The 21,715-nt window shown below is 38.0% G+C and overlaps 1 protein-coding gene across 1 annotated transcript in view; it reads left to right on the plus strand.

Annotated features, from left to right (window-relative positions):
- FBXL17 (F-box and leucine rich repeat protein 17) overlaps nucleotides 1-21,715 on the plus strand; it is a 496,367-nt gene that overhangs the window by 175,893 nt on the left and 298,759 nt on the right. Inside the window, exon 6 of the mRNA XM_077861966.1 lies at nucleotides 16,383-16,513. Coding sequence (XP_077718092.1) covers nucleotides 16,383-16,513 — 131 coding nt within the window. The remainder of the gene's footprint in view (nucleotides 1-16,382; nucleotides 16,514-21,715) is intronic.

The raw sequence follows: 21,715 nt of genomic DNA on the forward strand, positions 1-21,715 counted from the left end.
ATTTCCTCTGTGGTTCTAGCCCTGGACAGGCTCCACCTTGTGTTGAATAGCCAGAGACTGTGGGTTCCAGTAACAGTGACTCCTCCTTCTGTCCCTCCAGCCTTGGGGGTGCATTTCTTCCCGCTGTTGTGAAATCTCTGGTTCACACCAGCCTCTGCAGTGTTTCTTCTCAGCCTCTGCTTCAACAGAGTAACCAATTTCCTTAATGAAATTCCCTTTATGTAATTTAATGAATACTTACAGTGGTTTCTGTTTCCCTGTTTAGACCGTAATACATCTTTTTGTGTAATTCTAGGTTTCTTCCATGAGACCCCACTTAAGAGAATAGAACTGATATTTTTTTCCTCTCAGGGAGTCTTGTAACAGTGGCGATCAAAGCGCAAAGCAGAGAATGGCACATAATGTAAGATTTAAGTTAGTCTTGACCCTTGCTCGGACCATCACTAGCCATACTTCTGCTCTGGATCTAGACAAGCTACAGCTAGAGAGATAGGGGCGGCTAGATATGTGACCCTTAAGAATAAGGAAGCCACAAGGTCACGGTGAGTCCCAAAAGTGGGATAGTGGGCTAGTTGCTTAATTATAGAAAGATAGTTTTTATACATGCTCCTAGCAAAACCGACATTTAAATGTTTTCTCAGTGCTGTAATCTATAATGTCAGTTCACAGAGGCGAAGACAAAGAGAAATATTTGACTAAGAAATTAAGTTGTGAACTAGTTATTTGACTTACTGGTTATTTGTTACTAGTTAATTTAAGTTATATCTTGATGGTTTTGGCTGATAATTTAAAAATAACATGCTGTCCTGTCTACTTCTGTTTATTTTTTAATTTTCAAAAAGCTTGGTCATACTTTTCTCATTGATATGAGAAGGTATAACTGACTCACAGTGTGTATTATTAGAGTACATCATAATTTGATATTTAAAATTATACCTTAGCTATACACTAGCTAATGTTATTTTAAATTCATCTCAGTTGGTTGAAGGTTTGTTTGTTTTTTTTTTTTTTTTGGATGAAGGTTGAAGGTTATTTTTACTCAGAGATGGACAACATAGGTTGAGAGAGTAGTATTATAGATGGATAGTTCTTTGTATCAGAAAGTAGTATTTTAATATATAAATCAAAGTTACAGAATTTTTATAGTTTCTTTTGGAAATATTTGTATTATCTGTTTTAATGATAATGTAATTTCATGATCTACATTATTTAATATCAAAGAAAATTTCCTAAAGACCTTCTTTCTGATTACCATTTCTTATTGATAACTGATATACTGCCTATAGCACAGATAATAGCCGAGAATTTTAGATCATTCACTTTTAGCTCTTGAGTGTGATTAGCAGAGTCAGGAACTAAAACTTACCAATTCCAAATTTAAACATATTTTAAACCAAATGCTGTCGTTTCTTGGAATGGTTATTATAGCACAGAGGTAAAACATCTGAAATCTGATTTAGTGTTTGGGGAATTCCTGACTTGGATTTGGAGTATACATCTTTGCACGCCCTTTAAAAAGTTTGAGTCTTCTAAGATTTTTCTCACCTGCAAAGTGTTCATTCTTTCATTATCATAGTGATGGGGCACTTGGGCAATACCATGAACAATTAAATCAAGTACAGTGCCAGAAATGAAAAAGTATTTTTTCCAAACTTGTATCTTGATTTCTTTTGACGGATTCTGTGACTCCTTTCTCATTAGTAGTGATGATCCGATTGATTAATTTTTAGATTGTTAGTCCCAGATGTGTGTTTCAACTAGAAGGAGTATTTGGGATTTTATTTGAGGACTAGGCAGGGGGATGATAGGAAGGAGAAGTTACATATATGTTTTGGAATGTTTCTTCTCATAAAAATGGCTTAGAGTTTGAGAGGAGAGAAAGCTGCTGCTGGATGCCTGGGTTAGTTCTTCTCCTCTCTGGTGACTCCGAGTGCTCCACACCTACAGGGCAGGACTCAGAGAGGAGCTGCGGGTGCCCTATTGACACGGGCCTCATAGTGCTCCTCCGTATGTCGGGAGATCTTTATTCTGGTGGTATGGAAGGCCCAGAGATGGGGGGCGTGGGGCTCAGCCGGTGGTTATTCTATGCACCAGAGTTTCTTGGTTCACCTCCCTGAAATAGCTCCTGGTCACAGAATAGGAGGAATCATTTCTGAAATTAAGGTTTAGGTACTTTTTACTCTGAGCTATGGCTTTCAGCTGATGCCCAGAAATGAGAGTGCAAGCAAGGCAGGCTCTAGGAGATTTTCTATGTGAAGTTGAGTCCCAATTGCAATTCTAAACCGAGAAGAAAGAAAAAAAAATAGACATCTTATTTTAGACAATAGGCACAATATTTCTATAATATTTCCAGAATGCCAGAAAATAAACATGTCAGAATATTTTTTAATTTTTAAAAAAATTTTAAAATATTTTATCTATTTATTCATGGGAGACATAGAGGCAGAGGCACAGGCAGAGGGAGAAGCAGGCTCCCTGCAGGCAGCCCGATGCGGGACTCGATCCCAGGATCCGTGATCATGACCTGAGCCAAAGGCAGACACTCAACCGCTGAGCCATCCAGATGTCCCCAGAATATTTTTTTTTAAATTAATGTCCCCATTAATGTTATTCCTTTGTTTTCCAGCTGCACACGTTTAAAAATAAAGAATGGAATAATATGGTGGTTTTGCCTTAATAGTATATGATTAAGAGGTGAGTGTACAGGTCGCTTGGCTTGAATATGATAAGCTTTTGCCCTTAGTTCAGTTTGTCCTGGGTTAAGTTTCATTTATTTTACTACTTTAAAAAATTAGGTTGTAAAACCTTTTTTTGGAATGTATTTCCAAAACTTTTGACACACTGAAGTGTGCTGTATGATGCTAGTGACTGAAATGGGTTCAGAATTCCTTGAACTGTCTTTTTTTTTAATAACAGATCTCTGACCTTGGTAAAAGAAAATGAAAGAGAAGTACACAACCAGTCCAATTAGATGAAATAATCTCCCCTTGTTTGCATTCACATTTGACTTAATTTGCCCTTAATTTATTTAAGCTTTGATTTTTTTTTCTTTTTTTTAAGTGAAACAGTGTGAACATTTTATTTTTTTAATTGAGGAGAAGTTCTGTTCCTTAGCTGCTGCTGGGTAAAAAAGTGACAGGGCTGCTTAGTGCTGCTAACTTTAAGTGCTGTTTGTAGTTCATTTTGAGCTCCAGAAATCTTATATGGAAAATAGAAAGGGATTTGGTGGAAAGGAAAGTCCCAGGAAAAAGTCAATTAGAGACTGCTGCCTGCCAGAGTGAAAGAGTAGGAGCGGAGCGTCCATTCTGAATTGGTATACTAAGATGCAGAAATCCAATTAACAAATTCACATTTCTGCAGCAGAAGACAGTGATTAAAATTTTGGTGAACTATTCAGGATTCCTGTCACACACTTCAAAATGCTGACAACTTATAGAAGCTTTTAAAAAAAAATTGTTTCTTCATGTTAAAAACAAACATGTAAATAGTGAACTGATTATGCTTCTTGTTCTAAAATGATCTTTAATTCTGTGGAAGGAGATTGTTGTTTTTGGTTATGTAATGCTTCGATATTGTGAAATTTATGTTCATATAATATCACTTTTAAAAACATGGAGCTTCAGAGCTGTAGATCCTGCATTTGATATAGTTAAAGGGATACTTGATCTCTGGAAACCTAAATCAGTGAGATTATCTTTAAAGTTTGATTCACACTCCCTGAAACAGTATTTTGAATAGCCTGTGGCATGTAATTGGTGCCCAATAAGTAGTTACTGTTCATATGAATAATATCTCCTGATGTCAAATTTATTCATTCAGCAATAAGCATTTAATAAATGAGTTTGATGTACCTAATATAGCTAGTTGGGCTCATGACACAAAGGCTAATAGCCATGGCCCTGATTTGTGGTAGTTTGCCTGTGACTCTAGTGGGAGGAACAGTCTCTCATTGACTTTTTTCTAGGCTGTGATTGAGCAACATCAGTGGGTGTATGAAGAGCAGTCTCGTGCTCGGACTGTGGGCATCCCAGGCAGTTGTACAGAGGATGTGCATGGGAGCCACGAAGGCTGAATTATGCCTCAGTAGGAAATGAAACCAGCCTATAACTGCCCCTGATGGCTCAGGAGCCTATTGCTCCTAATGCATTTTTAAATTTTTTTAGAATCAGGCTAGCTCATTATGTATTATATTTTATTACTGTGGGTATGTATGCCTGTATATTAATTTTATCAGTTAAGTAGTATTTTATTTCCTTTACTCATTACAAATTGGAAGGCTGCTATCCTTGTACCTAAAGAATTTAACATATTTATATATAATTTATGTATAAATTATATAATTTCTATTTATAAAAATATATAATTTACATATAAAGAATTTAGCATATTTCTATATAATTAAACTTCCATATATTAAATTTAGAAGTATAAATGCCATTTATGTGCTCAGTTTACTTGACATTTTTTCTTGGCTGTCAAAAGGGCATCGCAGACATAACATAATCAAAACCAAACTCTTCCTACCTGCTACCAAGCCATCTTAGTTAATGCCAACAATACCTTCCATGAGCTCAGCCCAGAAGCCTTAGAATCAACCTTGATTCTTCTTTTTCTCTTTCTCTCCATGATATATTTGTCAAAAAAATTCTGTTGTTTCTACTTTCAAATATATCCAAAATCTGATTTTTCATATCCTGTCCGGCTGCCGTCACTGTGGTCCAAGTCACTGATATTGATTGACTGGATTAATTCAATGTAGCCTCTCCCTGTTTCGCCTTTGCTCCTATTCTAGACTCACAGGGAAGATCATTTAAAAATGTAAGTTAGATCAAGTCATACTCCCACACAAACGCTCCCAGTGGCTTCCCAAATTCCTCAGTGCAAAAGCTAAAATCCTTACTACCTTGTCCTACAAAGTTTCATGTAGTCTGCCCTTCCTTACTCACCTCTTTGGCTATGTCTCCTGTTAGTTCTCTTTCTGTTGACCCTGCCACAATCCCTCTGGCTCCTCACTAATCCTTCAAAATGTTCACCTGTTCCCACCCCAGGACCTTTGCTCTGAGTCTTGCCCCAGACATCCCCATGTTTTGTGTGCTCCCTCACCTCCTTCAAATCTGTGTTCTTTGATCATCTTCTCAATGAGATCATCCTTGACTGCTTATTTAAATCACATCCCATCTCCCTTCCCTCCACTGTTTTCTATCTGCCTTGCCTTGCTTTATGATTTCTCAATAGTACTTAGCACTTTAACATACTATATACTTTGTTTACTTGTTTATTGTTCCCCTCACTTGTTTCCAACCAGGAGTGTAGACAGGGATTTTTGTCTGTTTTGTTCACTGCTGTATTTTGAGCAGCTAGCATAGCCTCTGGTACATAATAGGTGCTCAAAAAGTAGTTTTTGTTCATAGGAGTAATATCTTCTGCATTCCTTTTTGAGTGATGGAAGAGGCTGAGCTTCACAAATTATACTTTTAGGGTTTAGATATTAATAGCCGTGCATCAGAGAAGTGGTTTCCAATTCAGGCTGGGATCAGCTGGGTATCTTTTTCGGAAATACTAACCACTGGCCTTACTGAGGCCAGTGAATCAGAAGAATGTCTAAGGATGGGGCCTGGTTATCAGTATTTTTTTAAAAAGTTCCCCCATATGATCCTAATATGCAGTCAAGTCAGGGTCAGGTGCTTAGGAGACATTTAAGTAAGTGTGAACGAATGAATGAATGAAAATTCACAACCATCTAGATTTGGGCCAGTGCAAGCATTAAGATTAGATGTCAAGCGTTTGGGATGAGAGCTTGGTCTTGAACTGCACAGCCTGGGAAGGGCTGGTTGGGGATGATGAGGGGACAGGGAGGGGAAGGTGAAAGAATTGACAGAGACAAAGAGGGGACACCCAAGTACTTTGAAGCAGGAAGGGAAGATTGTTCCCCTGGTCCCTTGGCAGCTGCTGCCAATTGATGATTGCTATCTAAGAGGCATAGTGACATTGGGACTGTCTGGTTGATAATTTGTGTTAGGCAAGTATATTGTATTTCCAAGACTCACTAATTTTTCCTCTCTCTAAAGTAATCGAGAAGGCTTTGTGGAGAAGATGAGGTAGGCACCAGGCAGTTGAATATAGTGGCATAGAGGCAAGATGTACTTCCAAGGCACCTGAGTAAAAAGAGTGAAGGGAGAGCAGTTTTAGAGTAATGAGCACAGCTCTTTGAGTACAGTGAAAACAACCTCTCAAAATTTGGGGAAAGAGTTTTCAGCTAGCTGAACAGATTTCAGGCAATGGCAATAGTAGACAGTGAAGGGCTTTGATAGGCAAGTTCTGGGATTCATTTTTTGCAGTTGAAATATTTTTATTCCCTAAAAGTTTCAGAGAAGGTGAGAGATAACGGTCAAAGTTATTTAAGGAAGATTAATCTGGCTGGTAAGGTGCCAGGAAGGAGTTAGAAGGGGCAGCTCTGAGAAGCATTGCGGGAAGGTGTGCTAGAAAGCAAAACAGGATGTGAATAAAGTGGCAAAAGATGTCAGATCTACTGGGGGAATGGCAGAGTGAAATAGACCTTGGATTGGGAACTAATGCAAAGAGACAAGAGCCCAGCATGATTAAGAAGGCAGTGGTTGGAAGGAATACGTAGAGAAGGTGTCAGACAATTAACGTGGTCGCAACTGGGGAGGTGACAGCATTCAGTACCCTGGAAGTCCTATTTTCATGGTTTTTATTGTCTGTGCCGTGACCTCAGGCTGTTTAAAAGCTTTCCGTTCCACCCTGAGGTTCTTGGTTCTATGAGGTGCTGGAAAACTTTTGCCCAAGGTCCTAAATGTGACTCATCCAGCTCAATTATTATTCCCATTTCCATGCTGGAGTGCAGGCCTTAACAAAGCTGAGGTTCAGACCGAGGTGACGTGCAGGGGTGCCCCCATTCTCTTCCTTGTCTAACCACGTTCTCTAAATGTAGACACCAGACCCTGTCAAGGTGTAGAAGCCGTCCTATCCTCAGGGACAGCAATTCCCACTCTGCCCCTTTCCTTTATTGCTTGTGTCTCCCTCCCTGTCCTTAACAGGAGACTTTTCCCCCAAAGAAACTGCCTTTCTCTGACCCTTGTCTCCCCGCACCTCTGCTCTCTCCCATGGTCTCCGTCTTGGCAGTTGGCAGGGGTGTGTGTGGTGCTGACCTACAGCCCCAGTCACCCCAGTTTCAGCAGGGCAGCCTGTCCTTACCCTTGACTTTGCTCCCTACAGATCACAACCAATTGCTTCGAAACCCAGTCCCAATAAAACCAACATCTGCAGGGCTGGCAAGAAGTAATTTAGGATTGGTTGGCATTTCAACATATTTAACTACACGGAGGTTTTTACTCTTTTTAAAACTTATCACCTCCAACTGGCTTTCCCTAAGTAAGACATCCTTGTTAGCCTGAAATGGTGGAACAGCCCTGCTGCCTTTGCCAAGGTCCTGTGTGTCCTCCTACGTTGATTCATCCACCATGGTCAATTTGCACGATTGAGGATTTTGTTTAATTTTTTACTTTTCCAGAGTCTTAAGAGAACTTGGAAGCCATTTGAGGTCTTTTTATAATCCTTCAAGACTGTTTCCTAGGTAACATTTTAGTGTCTCATTTTATACTTAAGTACATACATGGCCATACCAGTCATTGACTAATTTTAGTCTTTAACCTGAATTAGTTCTAAATAATATTTTTCTCAATAAAAGAAGAATTAACCTGAAAGTTGATTATCTACAGTCTACATTCTGACTTGGATTTCTTTTAAAACATCTTACTAAATGTTTAAAAGTTGGAGTGAAGCATCTATGAGGTTTTGGTTGTAAGTCTTTGTTTATTCAGATCCTCTGTGATTTGTATAACCCAAGACTACCAGTGAATTTATAAGGAAAGTAAGTTTAATTAAAATGTCAGTTTCCTAAATGTAATTATTTGTTTCACACTATGAAGAATTAGTTTAGGGAGCTTTGTATGAAACCCTGGAGGGCGCTATTATGACATGCCTATAGCAAGGGAAGGAGTGTGATGAATTTGACAGAGCTGTTTGTAGAGTTTTCAATAAAAATGCATCCCATAGAGGTACTCAGTATGTGTCTTGTAATAATGGTGGTATCCAGGAATTTGCCTCCTGAAACTGCCTTTGGATATTGTCAGATTTTATGTTGAACTGGCCAAAGTGGTCATAGGGAAGGAAGGCCACATGAGCATAGTCAGGGATTGACACTTCATCATAAAATGAGCCTTAATTGAATCTGACAGTAGGGCAGCCCGGGTAGCTCAGCAGTTTAGCGCCTGCCTTCGGCCCCGGGGCGTGATCCTGGAGACCCGGGATCGAGTCCCACGTCAGGCTCCCTGCATGGAGCCTGCTTCTCCCTCTGCCTGTGTCTCTGCCTCTCTCTCTCTTGTGTGTGTGTCTCTCATGAATAAATAAATAAAATATTAAAAAAAAAAAAAAGAATCTGAGAGTAGAACCCTCTTCAAGATGTCAGAATGCTACCTGTGAGAGCCGAAATAAATCTGGTTCCTCATGTGTGAGTTTGTGCTCCATTGGAAGAGAAGGGATGTTTCATTTATGGACAGTAAACAGGGCGGTAGCAGCCAAAAATAGGCCAGTGTCATTATCTGGCTCACCTTGCACTGAGGAATGGGGTCGGATGCAGGATTTCTAAAAGTTAGAGTCAATCAACTAGAATTAGAGTTTTTATTATATATAGATAGTTTTTGGAGTTGTTACTTTTTGTGTTTCTGTGAGTTCTAGGTGATATCCCTGGATTTCCCCACATCTGTAAAATAATTTAGATTTACTAACATTTCTCTTCTCGTTATCTGTACTTTGATCAAAGTTATTCAAACCCATTTGGCCCTCAGGTATTTTTCCTAATGTGAGGGGACTGAACTGGCACAAACAACTTTAAATTTTCAACTCTACACAAATTTATTATAGCCTCCTTCCATGTCCTGGTTGATGAAGTGATTTTTTTTTTTTTTTATCATGGTCAGATGTACATAACAGAGTTTACCTTTTAGCCATTTTTAAGTATTCAGTTCAGGGGTATTAAGTACATTCACAGTGTTGTGATGAAGATAATTTACAGTAAGAGAAGCTAAGAGCTATGTAAGAGTTCACATAGAAACTGTGTTGAAGTTGTGCTAGACCACAAAATATAAAAGTACAGGAAATATTTTTGTGGGTGCGTAAAATCTTTAAGATTTTGTGTCTTCCTAGTGACTATAATACAGAAAAACTAGAAAATAAAATGATGCTATATATGTATTATACATGGCTATATTTAATAGTTCGCATATGCACGTGGTTACACATAGCAAAATTTATCCTTAACATTAACAGGCTTAATAGTCATGCTTCAGAGTATTTTCCAGCATCTCTAAGGTCCATTTTATATATTTCTGATTTTGTATGGTCCAGATATGCGTAGGCTCTCAGGACATAAGCCCAGCAAGCCACTCAGAACTTGCAACTCTAAGAGGCTATTGGTTCTTTTTTTTTTTTTTTTAAGATTTTATTTATTCATTCATGAGAGACACAGAGAGAGGGAGAGAGAGAGAGAGAGGCAGAGAGAGAAGCAGGCTCCATGCAGGGAGCCCGATGCGGGACTTGATCCCTGGTCTCCAGGATCAGGCCCTGGGCCGAAGGCAGGGGCTCAACCGCTGAGCCACCCAGGGATCCCTATTGGTTCTTTATATGTTTCCAGATCAGTATATCTCCACAGAAATAAAGACTTTTTGGGTGTTTTCACTGAAAATATCTAGGAAAAGAACAAAGTCCAAAGCTAGTAGAAAGAGGGAAATAATCAAGATTGGAGCAGAGATAAATGAAATAGAGACTAAAAAACAAAAGAAGATATCAGTGAAACCAGTATCTGGTTCATTGAAAAGACAAACAAAATTGGGATCCCTGGGTGGCGCAGTGGTTTGGGATTGAATCCCACGTCGGGCTCCTGGTGCATGGAGCCTGCTTCTCCCTCTGCCTGTGTCTCTGCCTCTCTCTCTCTCTCTCTCTCTCTCTCTCTGTGACTATCATAAAAAAAATTATTAAAAAAAAAAGAAAAGATAAACAAAATTGACAAACCTTTAGTCACACTCATCAAGAAAAAAAGAGAGGACTCAAAATCAGAAATGAAGGAGGAAAAAGAGAGGACTCAAAATCAGAAATGACACAGAAAAAGAAAGGATCATAAGAGAATATTATGAAAAATTATATGCAAGCAGATTAAACAACCTAGAAGATATGGATAAATATCTAGAAACATACAATCCAAAACTGACTTGGGAAGAAATAGAAAAGTTGAACAGACTGATTACTAGTAATGAAATTGAATCAGTAATCAAAAAACTCCCAACAAGTAAAAAGTCCAGGACCAGGTGGCTTCACAGGTGCATTCTACCAAACATCTAAAAAGGAGATCTTGCCATTTGTGACAACATGAATGGGCGTAAAGGGTATTACGCTAAGTGAAATTAGGGAAAGATATATGCCGTTTCACTTGTATGTAGAATCTAAAAAACAAGTCAACAAACAAACAAAACCAGACTCTTAAATACAAAGAACAAGCAAGTAGTTGCCAAAGGGAAGTTGGGGGGGGGGGGGGAGGTAATGGATAGGTGAAGAAGATAAAGGAGATTAAGAGGCAAACTTCCAGATATAAAATAAGTAAGTCATGGAGATAAAAAGTACAGCATAAGGAATATCGTCAACAATATCGTAATAACATTGTATGGTGACATATGGTGACTGTATTTATTGTGATAAGCAATGAGATAATTATAGAATTGTTGAATCACTATGTCATACACTTAAAACTAATGTAACATTGTATGTTAATTAAACTTCGATTAGAAATACAAAAAAATACCCTGTAAAGACAGCTAACTATAAAAATGATATAGTTCAAGAAAATGGTGATTTTTGTATAGAAAATAGAAGTATAAGATACATTACTAAAATGGGCATTAATAAGAGTATCAGATTTAATAGTGACTCTGATCCTTGGTATGTTTAACTTCACCTTTGCTTAATCAAGAACAAGAAAACTTGTCTAGTGAAACAGCCACTTTTTTCCATCCCAGTACAAATTTCTGTGAAAAATAAAAGATACGTGAAGGTACAAAGACAACTTCTTGCAGTATTAGGATATGTATAGTAAACCCATGGCTCTTGACAAAATACAAATTGAGTAAAAGCTATGAACATTTTTATGAAGCATTTCCAATAAACTCATCTTTCCACGAGTGAGGAGGAGTGGTTGGAGAAATTTAGCAAGACCTTCCCCTACTACAGTATGGAGCTAGTAAGGGTGGCCACATCAGAGTTGCCTGTTTTCCCAGGAAGTACTTTCTGGGCACTGAAGATGCACCCGTAGGAGAAGGTTGAATGGCCCAAGCATCTCCCTCTATTCCTTTGTGAGCATCTGTGTCTAAAGGAGGGCAGTGGGCCTCAGGATTTAAAATGGTTAAGGATATTCCCTTGTCTTAAGAGAAACTTGACTTCTCTTCAAGGATAGAGAGTCCCCCGAAGCCCTTCTGTGTTAATTTTCTACTGATTCATAACAAATTACCACGTTTAGCAGCTTAAAACAATGTCCCTTCCAAGGGCCCCGAGTCTAGATACCCAGTGTGGCCTTGTCCAGTGTCTCACAAGGCCACAAGCAAGGTCTCAGTTGGGGGAAGCATTTCTTTCTAGAGCTTTGATCCTCTTACAAGCTCGGGTAGTTGTTGGAAGAATTCATTTTCTTATGGTTATAGGACTGAGGTTGCCAGCATCTTGCTGACCTTCATCCAGTAATTTCTCTCAGCTCTTGGAGGCTTTGCAGTCCCTCTCCAGTATGGCTGAGTAATGACTGCTTCAGTGGCAGCAGGACAGTCTCTCTGACCCTAAGTCAGCCCCGTCCAGGATACAGTCTTTTTTGATCAATTCAGTGTCAGCTGATTGGGGACCCTAATTACAGCTGCAAAGTCCCTTCACTTTTGCCTTATAAGGAGGCTGTCCCATCATATGCACAGGTCCTGTGCATGCACAGGGGCAGCATTATACTGGGGCCTAGGTCACGGAGTATTTTAGAATTCTCCCTATCATACCTGTTTATTTTCTCTCTGTGTTTCTTAGGGTTAGGAGGTGGGGACAAGAGCCTCTTTGCTCTCTGTAGCTGCTTCCAGACCATCAGTTTTCTACCTCCCGTGAAAAATAATAGCGATAAATATAATTAACAAAACACTGAGACTTTGACACCTGTGCCTTTGGCGTTACCATGATCTCTCCCATTTTATTGGCGCCTTCTACTCTTCTGGTGTCTTCTGCTCCTTCGTGAAAAATTTTGGCCCTTGACTCACAGCCTTCCATTTTGCTCCATGCCCGCCTTTATTCTGAATGATTTCAGCTTCTGTGCCCCCCACGTAGAGATGCGTCAGGAAGAAAATATAACAAGAAACATATGTATGAGCTTTTTGATTCTTCAGGTGAATTTTAGTGATCAGAAAGACTATAAAAACTGTATTTTGCTGTTTATCTTATATTTTATGTAGTTATTTTTTTGTTCCTTTAGATACTTTGAAATGTTTTGATCACTGTTGCTTCATTTAATGCCAGTCGGCCTCATTTATGGTGACAGGTGTAAAGGGTAGGGACCAGGAGTCCGGTTGAGGGCCGAATGTTAGAGCCAGAACAGCTTACCTGCACCCTGGGCATGGTGTTGGGCCTGGTTATCAGCGAGAGGAGGGAGGGGCTCCCCAGGGGAGGGGACGCAGGCTTCGGCCCTGCTTCTGATGGGCCTGCTTTCTGGGGCCCCTGCGGATAGCCACAACGGTATGTTTTATTTTAACAGAGACGAGTGCCCTCTGCGGTGTGCTTGGGTGGCCAGGTACGGAGCATCTTCCAGTGTTGCCAGAGCTCTGAGCTCACGGTGCCTTGAGTCGGAACCCATTTGTTAGCACTCATTTCTTCTTTTTTGTCCTGCCTCCATTCTAGACTGCTGCCTTGAGTCTCTCATTGGACTAGTGGCTTCTTTGAACACCTGGCCCGGTAGACTGATGGCAGAGGTGTTTTCCTAAATCTTTTAATGAGCGCTTAGAATTCAGCCCTTAGTGAATAGATGATTCCTGTCTCAATTAGAAAAAATTTACTATTATGGACGTTTTCATGTTTCATCTCCCTTAGGTAACTCTGGTTCTCAGCTCTGCAACGTGTGTCAGGGAGCAGTGAGCAGTGGCTCTGCGTGAACACTCTGTGCCACTCCTCCCTGAGGTTGGAAACGAGGGTTTGAGTGCTGCCCGGCACACTCCATGCTCTCCAGCTGCTTGTCCAGCACTGCAGCCACTAGCCACACATGGCAGAAAAAGTAAATACAAACTAAAGAAAATAAGTTAAAAATCCGGGTCCTCCCTCACACTAGTCACATTTTAAGTGCTCAGTAGCTGCATATGACTAGTGGTTACCATATTGGACAGCAGAGATACAGAACATTTTCGTCATCAGAAAGTTTTCTGGAACAGTGCTGTTTTAGAGCATTTCTTTCCCTTTGGGCCAACAGCAGTAGAGATTCCAGTGTCTTATTTTGGGGTTGAAGCTCAACTGAGTCTTGAGTGGAACTTGGCTGTCTCACTCCTCTGAGGCCTTTGGGTTACAGCTGCAAGTCAGCTTCCTGTAGGACTAACCTGCTCCCTCTACAGAAGGATTCGAGGATGGTGTGAAGACTGGCCAGTCCTTGGTAAGCCCCGTCACAGTGCTAGAAATGCCCTGTGCTTCTCTTCTGTTGCTGACATAACAAGCCGGTAGCTTAGAACAGCACAAGTTTATTATCCCATAGTTCCTTAAGTCAGAAGTCCAACACAAGTCTTAACAGGCTAAATTCAAGGTGTTGACTCAGTTGTGTTCCCTTCTGGAAGCTCAAGTGGACAGTCTGTTTTCTTACTCCTTCAAGTTTTTGCTGGAATTCAGTTCTTTAAGATGGTACATCTGAAGTCCCTCTTTCTTGCTTTAAGCTCAGGGCTGTTCCAGTTTCTAGAGGATGCCTGCATCCCTTAGCTCCTTGCTCTTTTTCTCCATACTCAAAGCCATTAAAGGCAAATTGAATCCCTTTCAGAATTCACGTGTCTCTTGTAACTTCTTGCTTTATACCTCTCTGACTTTAGCTGGGAAAGGTTGCCTGCACATAAAAGCTCAGTAATTAGATTGGGGCTACCCTGTTAATCCATAAGAATTTCTCCATCTCAGAATCCATAACTTTGATCACATCTGCAAAGTCTGGTTTGCCATATAAGTAACATATTAGGGCATAGACATATTTAGAAGGAGTGTTAACTTGGGTTACCACTTGCTTCCACATTAATTCTTTGCATGTTATTAAGCAAAAATAGCTTATTTGATTTATAGCTTATTTGAAGAGGATAATTTCCATCTTTGTGTAAACAGTATTAGTAATTTTCTTTGGAGACTAAACATCAGGGAAAGACAGGAAGCTTCAGGGAAGAAGGAGAGAAATAGAGATATGGGGAAGGTGATACCTTTGAATATATTTTTTCAAATTTTTATTTAAATTCCAGTTAGTTAACATATAGTGTAATATGGGTTTCAGGAGGAGAATTTTGTGATTCATCACTTACATATAACACCCAGTGCTCCTCACAAGTGCCCTCCCGAATCCCCATCACCCATCTAGCCCATCCCCGCCCACCTCCCCTCCAGCAGCCCTCTGTTCTCTATAGTTAAGAGTCCCTTATGGTTTGCCTCCCTCTCCTTTTTTTCCCCCTTCCCTTATGTTCATCTGTTTTTAAATTCCACATATGAGTGAAGTCATATGGTATTTGTCTTTCTCCAACAGACTTACTTCACTTTAGCATAATACAGTCTAGTTCCATCCACATCATTGCAAATGGCAAGATTCACTCTTTTTAATGGATGAATAAGATTCCATAGTATATATACACCACATCTTCTTTATACATTCATCAGTTGTTGGACATTAGGGCTCTTTCCATAATTTGGCTATTTTTGAAAATGCTGCTGTCAATGCCGGGTTGCATATATTCCTTTGAATCAGTATTTTTGTGTCCTTTGGGTAAATACCTAGGTAGTGCAATTGCTGGGTGCAATTGTAGGGTGGTTTTATTTTTAACTTTTTGAGGAACCTCCATACTGTTTTCCAGAGTGGCTGCACCAGTTTGCAGTCCACCAGCAGTGTAAGAGGGTTTCCCTTTCTCCACATCTTTGCCAATACCTGTTGTTTCTTGTGCTTTTGATTTTAGGCAGGTGTGAGGTAGTATCTAATCATGGTTTTGATTTGTATTTCCCTGATGATGGGTGATGTTGAGCATCTTTTCGTGTGTTTGTTGGCCATCTGGACGTCTTCTCTGGAAAACTATTTGTATCTTCTGCTCATTTCTTAACTGGATTATTTGTTTTTTGGGTGTTGAGTTCGGGAAGTTCTTTATAGATTATGGATGCTAACCCTTTGTCAGATATGTCATTTGCAAATATCTTTTCTCATTCCATATATTGCCTTCTGGTTTTGTTGATTGTTTCCTTCACTGTGCAGAAGTTTTTTATCTTGATGATCTCCCAATAGTTTATTCTAGAAAGAAGTTGCTTTGGCTGAGGTCCAGGAGGTTGCTGCCTGTGTTCTCCCTTAGGATTTTGATGGTTTCCTGTCTCACATTTTTAGGTCTTTCATACATTTTGAATTTATTTTTGTATATGATATAAGAAAGTAGTCCAGTTTCATTCTTCTGCACGTCGCTGTCAGTTTTGCCAACACCATTTGTTGAAGAGACTATTTTATTTTTCCTATTGGATATTCATTCCTGCTTTGTCAAAGATTAGTTGACCATATAGTTGTGGTCTTTACTTCTTAAACAAGATTTTATATTGCTTTCTATGTGGTGAAACACACCACCTGTAATAGTTCAATTTTGAGTATGTTGGTAAAATATCACCAGAGTATCTCTGAATTAACCACTTAATTCATACCTCATCTTTTAAAAAGTGAGAAAACCTATACACAAGTGGCATTATAATCATGAAAATAAATATCGAAATTGAACAGTGTTAGAATAATCTTATCAAACTATGGGTACTTAATATAATATGTTTAACGGCTCCCCCACCTTTTAGGTTGCTCACTTTTGATTTTCATGAAATGTCAATAAAATCTGTTTGATTTTAATGTTTATTGCCATTCATATGCTTACAATAGATTTCTGTATTCATTTCTAATTTAGTATGTAAAATATTATTTGAATGAATTTCATTTAATTGGACTTGCCCATTTTAAATATTGTATGGTGATACTCTCCTTTGGGATAAACTGTACAATTTTTGAGAATGAATGTAGCATTAACCTTTCTCATCTTTCATTTTACTTATCTCATTAGCTACGAAATCTTTCCAGCTTGGACCTACGTCATATCACTGAACTGGATAATGAAACTGTGATGGAAATTGTCAAGAGGTGCAAAAATCTTAGCTCTCTCAATCTCTGTCTGAACTGGATCATAAATGACAGGTAACCATTGTAACATCTTAAAAGCACTTTTCCAGAGGGAAATGTGTGTTCCACTGACCAAATACTAATTATCATTATGACAAGGCATGTCAATTTTAAGGAGGATTTAATGTAGCCGTGCCTTTTACAAGAGATACGTTCAAGATTTGAAAACCATCTAGCTGTATACTTTTAATCCATGCATTGCTCATATTTGTGACAAAGGTTTTATGTGCTTTGATTCAAATGTTTGCCTAAACAGTGATAACAGCCGTCTGTCGAATTTTTCTTTGTCACCCATCCAGGTATATTGCTTATTTGTCACTTTAATGTTTTTGTAACTTTTGTGGTTGACTTGCTGTCTACTTGTCAAGGAAAATGATTCTCAGAAACCATTTCAAACATGATGCATTCAGACGCTTTCTCAGGCATGACGTTTTGTTCTTTGTATCAGTATAGTTTGTTTTGGAAATGGAGGTCATGTGATGGACAGTTTAACATATAGTGTAAAAATGTGTAAAATGGGTAGTTTTCTTCTTATAAACAATGATGAACCCATTTTTCTTTGCGTAAAAGAAAAAAGGATGAAAGAATCCTTGAGAGTAGATTTCTTTATAATGAAAACAAGTTTGGTGTAAGTGTTCCCCTACTATCAATTAACTGAGGTGGGTTCTGAAACACAGGCATGAGACAGGATGCTTGCCCAGTGACTTTTAGGGATAAGTGTTTTCTTTTTAAAGATAAGCCCCTCAAAATATTTTGCTTTCAAAATAGAAAGTACTATTTCAGCTAAAATTAGAACCTATTTAGATTAAAAGACTTTTTCATAAATAGGGGCAGTGATTTATTGTTTGTGTCAGAGAATGCTTTAAATTCAAAATACTTTCCCCTCCTCTTTTAATTTCTGTTTGCACTTAAAATGAAAGTTATATGTTCTCCATTTTTCACAATTATGGGTAAGTTCTAGTGACATTTTCTTAACTTACCCCACATGACTCTTACAATTATATGATAGCCTTTGACTTGACTCTTTCCTAGTAAAATTTTTTCTTGAAAAGCTTTGTAATCTGGTCACATGGTCATCATTTATAAAAGGTGTTTATTGGTTTTGAGTAACCCTCATGTAAAATACATCGATGAAATCTAAAGAGAATTTTTAAGAATTTTAAAAATAAAGTTCTCTGTAATCAACATTCTTCTACAGTTGATTACATGACAATTTAAAAATGATCTTTTAAGTGCTTTTCATAAGATAAAGTACATAAGGAAGCATTATCCTGTGGTATTTTGCATCAGTTCAATATTGAGATAAACTGCTTAGTAACGTGTGGAATTAAAAAAAGAAAAACTTGTTTCTCCAACAAAATGATTATAAAATCGATTGCCTTTTATTCAACAACAGTTTTCTGTGTACCTGACATATGTAGAAGAATCAGTAATTAAAGAATACAGGGGTAAATAAGCAGTCTATATATGATTAGAAGGGTTATCTCCTAAGTAAACATTTTGCTTAGGTTTGAATACTTTAAATAGAGATATTTAGGGATTTCTAATCTAGCTCTTCAAAGGCTTATTTAGTCACAAGTGAGTATTTACAAATGAGAAAGTGGGCAGCCCTCACTTTGCCTTTTCTTCCCTTTGTTAGGCTCCATGTATTCAAAGCTCTTGCTATTTCAGTAATTTTCTTTCCTACTTAACTGTGATGGTTATTTGGTATTTGATCCTAAATATATGTACTGTAGAGATTTATTTGCAAGGAATGAAAGTGTATTTTTATGTTTTTAATGGAAAAGTTTGGATTAATTGAGAAAATATGCATTTTAATGAGGCTGAGCAGTGGAGTTTTAAAAATCAAACTCTTTTAGGTTTTAATTACACTACTTGCACTTATCCTGTGTACTGTAATAGAAGTTTCAAACATTAAAACCCACTTTGCAGTATCATCTAAATTACTCATCTCATTGTTCTTGCCATACTCTATCACTAAGCTAAGTAATATTTGTAATTATATTGGTATAAATCCAGGACTTCCCATCAGACTTAATTATAATTTCAGCACTTAGCCAGGATGGGTTAGTCACCTTTCATCCAGAGGGCACTGAATGCACTAATGCATTTAGCCTATCAATTAGCGTCTGTTTTACATTTGTTCATTATTATTATCCTCTAGTAAAGCAGGAAGCATTTATTAACCCCCTACTAAATACGTGGCACTATGTTTCAGACTGTAGGGCACTGAGTGCCTCCTCTTCTTAAAGGTGCTCTCTCTTTAGGTGACATAAGACTTAATGAGTGAGATAAGAGTGAGTCTTACAAAGATACAAGGAAAGTATAAAGATTTATCTTATAATGATAAAGATACAAGGAAAGTAACTTTAATTACCCAGGTAATTGATAGGCACTTTTTACCTGTTCTTTTAATCCTCTCAACATCTTTTGTTTAGTGGAAGGTCATACTGTTCCTATTATACGTAGACCATTTGTATAACTTTCCTTTGGCTTTGCCGATGGATGTATTTTTCTATCATCGATGCATTGGGAACTGGGTGAGGACAAACAAGAAAAAGCAAATGGTGGTTGACAGGTCAATTTTCCATTTTATAGTTTTGGGACTCACAACTAACACTTATATGTAAAACTCTTAGTTTTAAAAAGTAATCTCATTATTTCCTTTCATAATAAAAGTATAATAGAAACGTTAGATGTTGTTTTATACGTTGTACATATGAAAAGGATCAATGTTTAATGGTGCTGGCTTTGGAAAAGGATTCTTTACGTGAAGATAAACTTTGATAATCAGATCTTTAGATATAAGGTTTATCTTGGACCTTAAAAGTTCTTATCTGTAAACTTTCTTTGAAGTTCAAAATTTTAAAATATGTAGTAATTGAAGGTCTTTATAGTGCCATGCTCTTGGTATCTTTTAGCATTTTGTGGTTCTTGAATTGATGTGTAGGACTAAGACGTGCAGTTCTTTATCTTTGTTTTTCTAAAAGCACTTTTTTTGTGTTTAGAGAGTTAAACAGCATGATATTTTCTTGTATTCAGAAGGATGGTCTAGTAGTCATTTGACATTTACCATTGCTTTTGAATACAAATAAAATCCAAGTGGTTTATGAAAAGAGGACACTGACTATTTCTATCAGTGACTTAAATTAAAAACATCTGGTTGTTATATCTCCTCTGCTGTGTCTGACTCTAAGTTTATTGAAATGTTTATTTCTATTTGATATGAATCTTTTATTATTTCACATCCAATTTGGTCTCCATCGTTTCTGTATGTTTGGCAGCCTGCTTTGGATGTAACAAGCTGATATGTGAAAAACTGAATGGTTCTGAGCATCTTTAGTGATAGACATTAATGGTTCTTTTGTTCTTTTTTGCCAAGAAGAATTAAATGAAATCTAACTGATTTTAATAGATCTTTACAAAAGCTTTTAAAAATTTTTTATTTGGCTATCAAGAGAAAATTAATCTCCCTGTTTTCAGTTTTTAACATTAGTCCTGAGAAAAGTTCAGTCACATGATTTGTATACTCATTATCAAATATATGATCCATTCATTAACTGTTGCCCATACTTGCTGATGGATCAGGATAGCAATATAAGAGAAATGAAAATTTCTCTAGCACCCATCAGCTAGTGTTCCCAAAATAACAAATACCAGGCTGGTTGTTAAAATAAGTTATGTGGCCAACCAGTCGAACTTTCCTAGCTAGCAGTTTATTCTTTGAATTCGCAGTTAAAAAAAATCAAATATATTAAACTTGTTGACTATCACTAACTAAGGACACTTTCTTTAAGGAGTTAATTTTGCTGTGTGAATCTTATATGTATGTCAAGGGAGCTGTTGCATCAGTGGATATTCTAAAATTTGGAGAATTTTAAATCTTAGGCTATTGTGCCCAGTTTCTTTCAAATATAAAATAGCATTTATAACATGTTGCCATTTCATTTTATACGTACTAGTGTTTAGAATAATAACTATGGATATTTTCTCTTAAAGCTTTGCAGTAAGACCAATTGATTGCAAACTGGTTGGCTACAGCTGAGTCCCGTCCATGAAGCTGTTTTGTTTGGCCTATACGATATTTAAAAAGTTGATCTAGTTGCCAGCACTTTAAAATTGGAATAGTTCTCATAAAAGTTCTGAGGTTGGGCTCTCTCTTGGAGAAGCTACAGATGCAGCAACTCTGACTCATAGTCTTTCCAGGATGAGGAAGGGGCTGTTCTCTCTGGCCATTCAGTCCCCCACCATTCCTGCCAGGCACGACATACGCATTTGTATTATCTGTCTGTCTGCAGTCTACAGACTGAATTCTCCTTTATCAAAATCGAGAATGTAGAGGTTTTTTTAAAAGATATTTATTTCAAACCAAATAGTTCTTTTTAAACCCAGTCTATTAAGATATATTAACAGATAATAGTTAATTGGCCTATCTAAGTTAGTTCTTCATTATTTCAGACATCAGGACTTTGGCCAATGGGTGGAAGTTATGAGACAGAATTCAGCTGAAAATGAGTCAAAAACTTTATTTTCTGGGCAGCCCGGGTGGCTCAGCGGTTTAGCGCTGCCTTCAGTCCAGGGTGTTATCCTGGAGACCTGGGATCGAGTCCCACGTCAGGCTCCCTGCATGGAGCCTGCTTCTCCCTCTGCCTGTGTCTCTGCCTCTCTCTCTCTCTCTTTCTGTGCCTCTCATTAATAAATAAATAAAATCCTAAAAAAAAAACAACAACAACTTTATTTTCATCCCCTGCCATCAAAATGGACACTTGAGCCTAGTGTTCAAACATGAGAATTACCAAAAAGCCTCCTGAATTACAAAGAGAGCTGCACTGGTTTATAAAGTTCCCTCCAACTTCGGGGCTGTGATTTAAAATTATTTCTTGCAAAGTGGATTTCTTTTTTTCTTTTCTTTTCTTTTCTTTTCTTTCTTTCTTTCTTTCTTTCTTTCTTTCTTTCTTTCTTTCTTTCTTTCTTTCTTTATTTATTTAGTGGGTTTCTTTACAGTGCTCAGTGTTTGACTCGTGATTCCTCTGTGTACAGCATTAAGAAAACTGTTACTACTGTTCTTTCTCTTTTCTTCCCTGGCTAGCCCTTTCGAGCCTTTTAGGTGCACTTAGGTTAAAGGTGTAGCATGACCCATTCCCTCCCCCCCTTCCAGGGAGGCTGACAGTGCTCTGGCTCTTGTAGAACTCAATGAGGCTTCCTATAAAGATTTCT

The sequence above is a fragment of the Canis aureus genome, chromosome 2 (genome assembly GCF_053574225.1).
Source record: "Canis aureus isolate CA01 chromosome 2, VMU_Caureus_v.1.0, whole genome shotgun sequence".
In the NCBI taxonomy this organism is placed as follows: domain Eukaryota; kingdom Metazoa; phylum Chordata; class Mammalia; order Carnivora; family Canidae; genus Canis; species Canis aureus.